The 11,381-nt window shown below is 52.8% G+C and overlaps 1 protein-coding gene across 2 annotated transcripts; it reads right to left on the reverse strand.

The window, feature by feature from the left end:
* Window positions 1-6,663: 6,663 nt before the first annotated feature.
* PPP1R14A (protein phosphatase 1 regulatory inhibitor subunit 14A) lies at window positions 6,664-11,187 on the reverse strand. 2 transcript variants are annotated; one of them, XM_053210479.1, is made up of 4 exons: window positions 10,732-11,187; window positions 8,442-8,522; window positions 7,807-7,839; window positions 6,664-6,917 (listed from the first exon to the last, which is right to left on the reverse strand). In XM_053210479.1, exons 1-4 carry the CDS (start codon window positions 10,930-10,932, stop codon window positions 6,873-6,875), a joined length of 360 nt encoding a protein of 119 aa, XP_053066454.1. In that variant the 5' UTR covers window positions 10,933-11,187; the 3' UTR covers window positions 6,664-6,872. The 2 variants fall into 2 exon arrangements, with proteins under 2 accessions (XP_053066454.1, XP_026900470.1); XM_027044669.2 differs by having other exon boundaries at window positions 6,664-6,897; window positions 10,732-11,180.
* Window positions 11,188-11,381: the final 194 nt, after the last annotated feature.

Here is an 11,381-nt window from a genome sequence, read left to right on the forward strand (position 1 = left end):
TCTCTCAAAAAACAAATAAACAGTAAGTAAATAACATAACATAACATAACATAACATAACATAACATAACATAACATTATTCCTTCCCCTCCAGTTCCAGAGGCGCTAGGAGAGAATCAGGTGGGCGCCTCTCCCAGCATCCGTGGCTGACGCCTTTCCTGGGCTTGTGACCGCCCACCCTCCACCCTTCAAATCTCCCTCTGCCTCTCTCTTACACGGACCCTCGTGATTGCGTTGGACCCACCAGGATAACCCAGGATAATCTTCCCTACCTCAAGATCCTTAACTTCATCACGTCTGCAGACTCCCTTCTGCCACGTGAGGTAACATAGTCACAGGTTCTAGGGATTAGGACACAGACATTTGGGGGGCCATTTCTCTGTCTACCACACTACCCTGTTGAAAATCACAATCGGGGCACCTGGGTGGCTCAGTCGGTTGAGTGTCTGACTTCGGCTCAGGTCATGATCTCACCGCTTGTGAGTTCGAGCCCCATATGGGGCTCTGTGCCGACAGCTCAGAGCCCGGAGCCTGTTTCGGGTTCTGTGTCTCCCTCTCTCTCCGCCCCTCCCCTGCCCCCAGTCTGTCTCTCTCTCTGTCAAAAATAAACATTAAAAAAAATCTTTTTAAAAAGAAAGAAAACCACAACCTTCCCCTCCCTAACACTTCCAATCTCTTTGCTGTGTCTCATTTTTTCTCTTTGCTTAATTTTTCCCATAATTCTCATCACCTTCTAATATGTAATTCACTCATTTATAATATTGTCTATTATCTGTTTTGCCCTGTTAGAGTGTAAGCTCCTGATGTAGGCAGACATAGAATAGGTGCTCAGAAACACCTGAGACTGAATGAATAGCTTTCTCTCCAGATGCCTGGACCATGAGCCGCTCCCACATGCAGTGCATGGGGGCCCTATTTCCCCAGGCCTAGCCTAGTGTTTATCCAGTTCACTTACCGTGTGTTACCACGCACTCCATGCATGCTTGCTGGTCTGTTCTGTTGGTCAATGCCACTGCCAACACTTGGTATCATCCAGCTTGCCTGCTTGCTTGCTTTTTCTTTCTTTCTTACTTCCTTGCTTTCTTTTCCCTTTCTTTCTTTCTTTCTTTCTTTCTTTCTTTCTTTCTTTCTTTCTTTCTTCTTTCCTTCTCTTTAAAGATTTTACCTTTAATGGGGCTCCTGGGTGGCTCAGTTGGTTCAGTGTCCAACTCTTGATTTAGTCTCAGGTCATGATCCCAGGTCGTGGGATCAAGCCCCACGTCAGGCTCCAAGCTGAGTGTGGAGCCTGCTTAAGATTCTTTCTCTCTCCCTCTGCCCCTCTCCTCTGTTCACACACTGTTTCTCTAAAATAAAATAAAAACTTGGGGCACCTGGGTGACTGAGGCGCTTGAGCATCCGACTTTGGCTCAGGTCACGATCTCACGGTTCATGAGTTCCAGCCCCGCGTCAGGCTCTGTGTTGACAACTCGAAGCCTGGAGCCTGCTTCGGATTCTGTGTCCCCACCCCCCTCCTTACCTTCTCTGCTTGTGTGCTCTGTCTCTCAAAAATGAATAAACATTAAAATAAAGTAAAATAAAATAAAAATAAAATAAAATAACAAAACTTTAAAGATTTTACCTTTACCTAATCTCTACACCCAACGTAGGGTCAAACTCATAACCCCAAGATCAAGAGTTGCAGGCTCCACCGACTGAGCCAGCCAGGTGCCCCGGTATCATCCAGCTTTCTAATTTTTGCCTGATCAATAGGTGTTAACTGATATCTCATTGTTGTTTTATTTTTTTGTTAAGATTTTTATTTTTAAGTGATCCCTACACCCAATGTGGGGCTCAAACTTACAACCCTGCTCTGCCAACTAAGCCAGCCAGGCACCCCTCTCCTTGTTTTTGTTTGTTTATTTATTTATTTTTGAGAGAGGGAGAGAGAGAGAGAGAGAGAGAGAGAGAGAGAGAGAGAGAGAGAACGAGTGGGGGAGGGGCAGAGAGAGAGGCAGACACAGAATCCGAAGCAGACTCCAGGCTCCGAGCTGTCAGCACAGAGCCAGATGCAGGGCTTGAACTTACAGACCGTGAGATCATGACCTGAGCCAAAGTTGGATGTTTAACGGACTGATCCACCCAGGTGCCCCTCCATAGTTTAATTCTTTACATTTAGGTCTTTACTTCATTTAGAGTCTTTGTGTGTGGTGTGAGGTAAGGATCCATTTTCTTTTTCTCCATAGAATATGCAAGTTTTCCTCAAATCACAGTGAACAATCCATCCTTTCCTCCATGGAATGGCAATGCAACCTGTCTCGTCTTACGTACCTAAACGGGCCTGGGTCTGCCTGTGAGTCTGTTCTGTTCCTTTGGTGCATGCACCTGTTCTTGTATCCCACTGTTTTTATAACTGTGGCTTTGCAGTTGGTCTTAATATTTGGTAATGCAGAATCCCCTCTTCCTTTTTTTTTTCCCTCAGGGGAGGGGCAGAGAGAGAGGGAGAGAGAGGATCTCCAGCAGGCTCCCAGCTGACAGTGAAGAGCCCGATGTGGGGCTGGAACCCATGAACCATGAGATCATGACCTGAGCCAAAATCAAAGTTGGATGCTTAACCTGCTGAGCCACCCAGGCACCCCTAGACCCTCCCTTCCTTTTTAATGTTGACTTAGCTATCTGTATACCTTTATTCCTCCATATAATTTTTAAATATTTATTTATTTTTGAGAGAGAGAGAACATGAGCAGGGGAGGTGCAAAGAGAGAGAAGGGGACAGAGGATCCAAAGGAGGCCCTGCACGAACAGCAGCGAGCCCGACGCGGGGCTCAAACTCACAAACCATGAGATTATGACCTGAGCCGAAGTCAGACGCTCAACCGACTGAGCCACCCAGGTGCCCTGTGCCTCCATATAAATTTTAGAATTGGTTTATCAAGTATTAAAAAAAAAAACATTTTGATTAAGATTGCTTTAAACATGTAGACTAATTTTGAGAGAATTGACATGTGGATAATATTAAGATAGCCTATCTAAGGATATGGATGGTTTCATTTTTTTCAGAATACCTTCTGTATCCTTTATTGACATTTTAATTTTTTTAAAGTAATCCCTGTGCCCAACGTGGGGCTCCAACTGATGACCCTGAAATTAAGAGATTCATGGGGTGCCTGGGCAGCTCAGTCAGTTAGGCGTCTGACTTCATTTCAGGTCATGATCTCATGGTTGGTGAGTTCAAGCTCCACATTGGGCTCTGTGCCGACAACTCGGAGCCTGGAGCCTGCATCAGATTCTGTGTCTCCCTGTCTCTCTGTTCCTCCACTGCTCACACTCTGTCTCTCTCTCAAAAATAAATAAACATTAAAAAAAAAAAAAAAAAGAGTTGCATGCTCTACGGACTGAGCCAGCCAGGCACCCCTAAAACTTTGTTTGAATTGGTTATTACAGGGGCACCTGGGTGGCTCGGTTGAGCTTCTGACTCTTGATTTCAGTTCAGGTCATGATCTCACTGTTCACAAGACCAAGCCCTGGGTCAGGCTCTGCGTTGACAGCATGGAGCCTGCTTAGGATTCTCTCTCTCTCTCTCTCTCTCTCTCTCTCTCTCTCTCTCTTCCTCTGCTCCTCCCCCGCACACCCTCACTCTCTCTCTCTCTCTCTCAAAAATAAACGGGGGAGGGGGGATAACAAAAAAAAAGAAAGAAAGAAAAATAAACATAAAAAATAAACACGAATTGGTTATTATAGTGTTACAGAAATGATCCTGATTTTTGTAGGTTGATCTTATATCAACCATGATAATCTCTTTGCTGACTTGCTGCCCTGTTTATTATGAGGATGAAAAGTATTTCTAAAACATTTTAGTCAATTGTGAATACCAGCCGAATCATTGATAAAAGCCCATTTCTAATATTTATCATTCTAATTAGCAAAGCCTCTGGTGTTGATCAGATGGATGAGTGCCTGGTAGCAGCTGCGTCTGGAGCCTGCTCTTTTAATTAAAACCCATCTGACACCTTCTCCCCGCACCCCCGCCGCGTTCCCAGAGTAACTAACCTCTGGGGTGCAGTTTAAAACCAACTCACATAGCCACGAGGGGGCGCTGAGACCTCACTTCTATACGAGGAGGCTTACTGTGTGCGGAGAGAGAATGTGGCCACCAGGGGGCACTGTTTGGGGCAAGCACCTACTGTGTGCCCGACACTGTTCCAGACTTGAGGACAGCCATACTCAAGGCAGGCAAGGAGCTAATATTCTGAAGGTTGGGGAGTGTAGACAGACAATAAAATAACAGATTATGTCCGGGTGTAATAAATTCTATGGAGAAACTAAATCAGGGTGACAGGATAGTGACAGAAGGCATGGCTCCTTAGATAAGGGGCTCACAGAAACCTCTCTGAGATTACATTAAAGGAGGATGAGGGACCCTCAGAGAAGAGTGCTCTGGGCAGAGGAAATGTGTCTGTGGTCCCGGAGGGAGTGAGGTGGGGAAGTGGGAGAGTGCAGGGAGGAGTATATAGGGGAGGATTTTGGCTTTTGTTCTGAGACCAAGGGAAGCCCACGGAGGGGTTGTGATATGAAGGATCTCCAAGGTGGGTTGTTTTGTGAAAAAGAGCAAGGTTGGGGCAGAAACTAGGTTCCCACTTGTTTGTATTTGCATAAAGAAATCGTAGAACAATACCTAGAAATTGATTTTAAAAATGATGAATTGGAGGAAAGCGGAAAAGGGAAGGGAGTGGATGGAGACAAAGGGGAGAGCGAAGGAAAGGTGTTATCTGGCTGCTGAGTGGGAAACAGACAGAGGCAGGGAGCCTGGTGAGGAGGCAAGTGGGGCAGTTCAAGGGTGGCAGGTCAGAGACACGGTGTCCTTTGGGGCTTTGTCACATCAGAGGGCTTGAAAATCAGTGTTCCCAAGGTACATCTTTGCTAGCCAGGGATGATGCTTAACCGACTGAGCCACCCAGGCACCCCCTGAGATATCCTATCTAAAGGGCAATACAGGGACACCTGGTTGGCTCAGTCAGTTACACATCTGGCTTTGGCCCAGACCTTGATCTCATGGTTCATGAGATTGAGCCCCATATTGGGCTTTCTGCTGTCAGTGCAGAGCCTGCTTCAGATCCTCTGTCCCCCACCCCCTGCCCCTCCTCTGTTCACACTCTTTCAAAAATAAAATGAACATTTAAAAATAATTGCATAGGACATCTCAGGAGTATGAGCAGTCACTAACACTGTAGTATGAGTTAGTCAACCTCTTCCTGACACTAAAGCATAGCACTCACCGCTATGGTTTGTAGGAGCATTGTAGGGTAGGAGTTGGGTAGTTGGGCTCTGGAGTCAGGTGCAAGGGACTGAAGACCAGTGCCACTTTCCAGATGTGTGACTTTGGGCACATGATAGCACTAAACTCGGCCTCAGTTTCCTCATCTGTGAAGTCCCCATTTTCCAGATGAAGAAACTGGGACGCTCAACACATGGGACACCCAGGACTTTAGAACCTAAGTTTTGAGCACAGACCACCTCCACAAAACGAGGAACCAAAAACAGGTTGTGAGAGGGAAGTTCAAAGGGTTCCGTGGGCCCCAGAGGATGTTCTGGGAGATGGGCCCAGGTGATCGGATGCCAGGAGGGATACCTCCATCTTCCACACATTCATTCTCTATACATTTAGGTGGAGGAAGGGAGACACTGAAGCCTGAAGTCTGTGTAGGGACAGCAAGGCCACCTGAAGGGCTGGACAGGCAAGGTGTCCCTGCATTCCCCTCTTCTTCAGCCACGTCTTCTCTTCCTGCCAGACAGAGCTGACCCCCTGGGATGGGTGCCTGATCCTAGCTGGGCTGCTGGGTGGCACGGGGTAAGGACAGGGGCTGGGACCTCAAATCCAGTCAGTAGTAGAGGCAATATTTGAAGTGTGCTTTGCCCTGGGGGGCAGGGGGCAGAGATCCCCTTGCTCTGGCCCTGGCCCACCCCGTATCCCGACTGTACACAGCCAGGACTACGGGTACAACTAGATCTGCTGTTAAAATACTGAAATACTTCTAGTTTGGGTTAAATAGCTACCACAACTTCTGAGCCCTAGCCCCTCCCCTGTAACCCTTCAGGCCTCCCCCTGCTCCAGCCCAGGGGCCTCCCTGATCCAGCTCCAGGGGACTTGAACATCCTGATTAGCCGATGGCCCTGCCAATATTTGGTATCTTCCCCCAGCTTAGCCTCAATGTCAGTCCCTCCACCCACAAGGTTCAGAGTCCTCCGATATGGGTACCCGTTTCACACAAACTCCCATGCATCCTTCAAAGCCTTGCCTCAATGTCACTTTCTTCAGGAAGCCCCCTTAAATTGGTCTGTTCATGGCGTCTTGTGGTGATGTTGGGCACGTTTGGTTTTGCACGTCTCCCATGATGCAAGGACCACAGACCATCATTCCCACAGGAACCCTGAATGACACCTACTGTGGCCTTGCTGGCTTGTGCTGGGCCGACCAAGGCTGGCGGGGTGGGGGAGGTGGGGAATGACAAGATGAGTCCCCGGGGGGCAGGGGTGCAAGGTCAGCAGGGCCTGTTCTCATGCTCTCTGGCTGAGGAGTGAGCCTCCATCTGTCGGGCCAGCTGCGGGTGCTGGGACACGAGGAGACGCAGCGGGAGAGAGGGAGGTGTTGGGGGAGCTTGGGGAAGCCCAGTGATCAGGGAGAGGAAAAACAGGCACGCGGTGTTGTTATAGAACCATTACATACAACTTATAAACAAGCCAGGACGGTGTGGAGTGAAGGGGAGAAGGGAGGGGGCCGCAGAGGCGAGAAGGTCAGGGTGGCGCGGTCCGGGCCGGGTCCTGGAGGGGGCTCAGGCTGCTGTCACCGGAGGGGCTGGGCTGGCGGAGACCTGGCTGCTTGTGGAGGCCTCGAAGCTTCACCAGCAGCTCCTGGACGAAGTCCTGAGGACAGGGCAGGGGTCCTGAGAACATGGGGAGGGGTGGGGCCAACCCCACCCACCCAGCCCCCATTCCCTCTGACCTGGTCAGTGAGAGGGTGTGGGGGTAGTTAGGGAGGGGGACGAAAGGCAGAGACTGGGAAAGAGAGAGGGAGACACACAGAGAAAGACGGAGAGAAACAGAGAGAGTCGGAGAGAAACAGTGAGAGACACAGGGAGAGATAGAGACACAGACAGGGAGAGAGAGACCCAGAAACTGGGACCAAGACAGAGACAGAGACAGATGCAGAGGGAGAGACGAAAGGACAGAGAAGAAATAGCCACAGAGAGACATCAAGAGGTTTCACAGGCCAAGAGATCACCAGGAGGGTCCCCAGGGACAGAGGCCTTCACTCCAGGGCAGACAGACACACAATGACGTTTGTCCCTCAGGCAGCCCAGAGCCATTTAGAGAAACATGAATATTTTTCCCTTTTAAAGCAGGGAAGGAAGTGGGAGGGGTTGGGCCGCTCAGCTGCAGGGCCTGCAGGGATGGGAGGGCCCCAGAGGTGGGGAAGGGAGAAGCAGCCCAGGGAGGGGAGTAGGGGATACCCGGAGAGAGGCTGAGCCCAAAGACTGGAGGCCCCAAGGAGAGAACAGCAGAGGAAAGGCAGAAACCGGAGACAGATGGGGAGCGTCTCAGTGGGGAGGAGATAATGGGGCCCCAGTGGCAGATGGGGAGAGAGGAGCCAGGGTGAGGAAGACAAAGACACCACTGGAGATGAGAAAAGGCCTGAGCGACACAGAGGGCTCCCCAGAGTTCCCTCTGACGACCCTGGGCAAGACAGCGCCTTCCCTCCTCCCCAGGGACCCCCTTTTCCACCAGGATGCAGGGGGCCAGAACAGGGCCTGCCGCGTGGGAGGGCAAACTCACCTCTGTGGGGTTCTTGCAAGACTTCAGGAGTCCCTAAACACCCCAGCCCCCCGCAAAAAAAGAGAAAATAGTAAATGACTAGCACCTAATCCCCTCCGGCCCCTTCTTTCCCAACAAAGCCCCGAGGCAACAAGACAAAAGGAAGTCAGACTCTAGGGTGGACTTCCCATCTGGTTTCAAGAGAGGAACATGGCCCAAGGGTCTTACAGAGCACGGAGGGGCGGAGGGGGTGTGGTGGAGGGCGTTAGGGTAGAGTCCAGAAAACTCGCACCAGGACCAGCTCTGAATCCAGAGAGGGCCAGAAGGTCACACAGCACTTCCTGTCTCTGGGAGAGCACAGCAAGGTCAGAGCAGTCAGACTGCTTGGCCTTGACTCCCAGCTCTGCTCTTTCTGAGCTGGGGCCCCGAGCAAGTGATTAAATCTCTGTGGGCCTCATTTTCCTCATCTGGAAAATGGGAGATAATTATAGTGATAATAACAAAACGGAGATGATAAACCCTTGACAAGGTTTGTGAGGATAAAATGAGTTAAGTGCAAAACAACTGGAACAGTGCCTGGCACATACTAAGTGCTCAATAAACCTGGTAACTATTGCTGGGGCGGCAGCTTTCCCCCCCACCCCACCCCCACCTACCTGGATCTTCCGGCTTCTCTCCTCTTCACTCTCTAATTCCAACAATTCATCAATGTTGACCTCATCAGGCATGTCTGCCTCCTAAGGCAGGGAGGGAGGGGTGGTCAGGGTCCCTTTCCTGTCCCTCCCTCGCCTTTGTCCAGGGCTCTGGAGAAGCCCCACCAGCCCCAGGGCCCAGCTGGCATGTTCTGGAGCAACAATGTGGCAGTCAGGGACAGCACCGCCAAGGCGGGACATCTGGTTGTTGGGGGGGAGGGGGAGTGGTGACAGATGGGTTGACAGAGGCCAAGGGGCCTGTACCAGCTCAGATGCCTGGGCCCCAGGGCCCAGAGAGCCTTGGGGCTGGCACAGGTCTCTCCTCTTGGCCCCAGTTCCCATAGTGGGAAACAGGCCTGGTCGAGTCTTGGAATGTCAGATTCTGGGATTCAGGAGAGGGGCTGGCTCTGCCCTTTCAAGGAAAAGTCTAAGCACTAGGTGTGGAGGAGGGGAGCAGGCAGGCCAGAGCCTCCTGCTGGGGGGCAGCCCCTTGTCCAAGAGGACAGCAAGGGTGGTTAGGGCTCAGGGCAGCCCCCAGGGCCAATAGTGTGCCCTGGTCAGTCCAGAGAGGTGGCCACCAAAGCCCCCCAGAGTGGGCGGGCGGGATGAGCCACGAGCCCAACTGTAAGCAGCCAAGAGGGGGATTTCTAGTATAGCCTCTTGGGGCAAAGAGCCAAATGCAGGCTCATTATCCCTGTGGGGGACAGAATCCAGCTGTCAAAGCAAGAGATCCCTGAGGCTACAGATTTTTTCCTCCCCCACCCAAAGTGCTTCTGACTTCACTGTGGACCTCAGGGCTGGCTGGTCCTGGGTTTGTGTGCGGAGAAGGGGCAAAGGCAGGGAGAGTCTAGAAGTGTGCCACACAGCTTGCGTGAGGCTCTGCGTGTGAGCCAGAGCCCGATGCCAAGGGGCTGGGGCCGGCCCAAGAGGCAGAGGTGTGGGGCTTCGTGTGTGTGTGTGTGTGTGTGTGTGTGTGTGTGTGTGTATTGCACGGGGGCCTATGGTCCCATGACCGGGAGGCGTGTGGCTCTGGCTTAGCCGTGTCATCGTCAATGTGTCATGGCAGCTATAGCGCCCACTGTCTGAGGATGTCACCTACCACTGGCAACTGGACTTCTCTGTCCACTTCCAGGAGCCTACCCGCATGTCAGAACAAAAGGGCCCCACGTCACCGTAAGGGGCCATGGCTCCTTCTGCCTCCAAGCTGTGCTGAGGAGTGTTTGTGCGTCCTGCCGGTGCAGCGACACAACCATCAGGTCCCCGTGACTGCGTTTTTGCGTTGCACGGTGTTGACTTCAAGCAGAGACTCCAGCCCAGCGTGTGAAATGTCTGTCTGCAGCCTCTGCGTCAACACCTCGGGCGGTAGCTTCGGCCCCGGGTGCCCACGGACAGGACGGCGGTAATTTCTGCCGTCGGGCATCTGTTTCTACCTGTGTCACTTGTATGGTTTTCTGTCCGGGTGTAGCGGTCATTCCTGTGATTTTATGTCTGTGAGTGGCTGTCGCATCTGCCATTGTGTTTGCCACGTGGTTATTGGTTTTGCTTGTAGGAGAAAATGGGTGGCTGTTAGTTGAACCGTTTGGTGTCCCGGGGTAGGTGAAGCTGGGACCGTCTGTGAATTGCTACACTGTGTATCTATGAAGAGCTGTAACCGGAGCCCTTTTGTGTGGTTGTCTTTGTAACTGTGTGTCTGCATGGGGCTGTGGCCTGTGCCAGGATGCCTGTGGGTGCCCGTTGATCTGCAGGTGACCACAGCGTGTGTCCTTGAGAGTCTGTACGTCTGTACCTGGCTGTTACTTCTGTTGCTGTGTCTGCTAGTGGCTCTAACTTGTCGCTGTGCACGTCTGTAAATGTTGTTGCTTCCTTTGCTGTGCGTCTCCTCGTCTTAGTATCTTCCCCGTCACCATATCTATGTTTGGCTTTAAGACCTCCCCCTCCCCCAACTTTTCTCCAGATATGGCCGCTCAGGCTCTGCAACTTTGCCTCCTCACCCCCCGTGTGCTCAATCACTGGCCTTCCCCAGGTGTTTGGACACATCTCTGGAGACCCAAGTGTGTGTCCGTGTCCACAAGCATAGTGCCATGGAGGGGAGACACTAGGGCCAAGGAGTCCCATGAGTGCCTGGTCCCGTGCGTGCGTGCTCTTGTGTGACCGAGGCCAGCACAAGCAACCAGAGACCCGAAGGGCGTAGAGGGTGCGGGCCTGGGGTCTGTCGATCCCTCCCCCCACCCCTCCATCCCCCTCCCTGCCTCACCCTGCCGCGGTACAGCTCCTCCAAGCGCCCGTCGATCCACTTCTCCACGTCCAGCCGCCGCTGCAGCTCCCGCCGGTCATACTTGACGGTGACACGCGCGTGACGTTTCTGCAGCCCCCCGGGGCTTCCCCCCGGCCCGCGGGCCCGCGACGGAGACTGCAGCTTGCTCAGCACCCGCTTGCCCAGCCGCTGAGCTGCCATCGCGGTCCTGGCCCCGGCCCCCGCGCAGCACTGTGCGCTTTCGCTAGGCGCCCAGGGGGCCTCTTACGGGCTGGGGCGGGGCCGGCCGGGGGCGGGGGCTCGGGCTCGCCCGGGGGCCAGCTCCGCCCCAGGAGCCCGGACCTCAGTTTCCCCGCCTGCAGCGCAGGGACTGGTCTCTGCACCGAGTAAAGCCCGCAGCCGTGCACGGTCTAGGTACGGGCGCGATCCCGGAGTCCCAGGCCGGGGCCCGGCGGCTGGGGCTCCCGCGGCTGGGGCTCCCGGGGGGGCGGGGGGGCGGGTCCTGGGACAGGCTCTTGGGGACCAGGCCTTTCTGCGCCCCCTGGCGATTGCAAGGGACGGTGCAGGAGCCCGCGTGCCATCTTTCTCTGCAAGGGAAAATGGAACTAGAGTACTCACAGCACATCATTTGTTCGTTATTTCAATTATTC

The sequence above is a fragment of the Acinonyx jubatus genome, chromosome E2 (assembly GCF_027475565.1).
Source record: "Acinonyx jubatus isolate Ajub_Pintada_27869175 chromosome E2, VMU_Ajub_asm_v1.0, whole genome shotgun sequence".
Classification (NCBI taxonomy): domain Eukaryota; kingdom Metazoa; phylum Chordata; class Mammalia; order Carnivora; family Felidae; genus Acinonyx; species Acinonyx jubatus.

Bases quoted from the DNA above. Each gene is read 5' to 3' on its own strand.
- PPP1R14A (XM_027044669.2), bottom strand. From the start codon at position 10,932: ATGGCAGCTCAGCGGCTGGGCAAGCGGGTGCTGAGCAAGCTGCAGTCT. The intron at 7,840-8,441 runs GTAGGTGGGGGT...TGGGGTGTTTAG, and splicing joins AGAGAAGCCGGAAGATCCAG to GGACTCCTGAAGTCTTGCAA. The intron at 6,898-7,806 runs GTGAGTTTGCCC...CCCTGTCCTCAG, and splicing joins CTTGCAAGAACCCCACAGAG to GACTTCGTCCAGGAGCTGCT.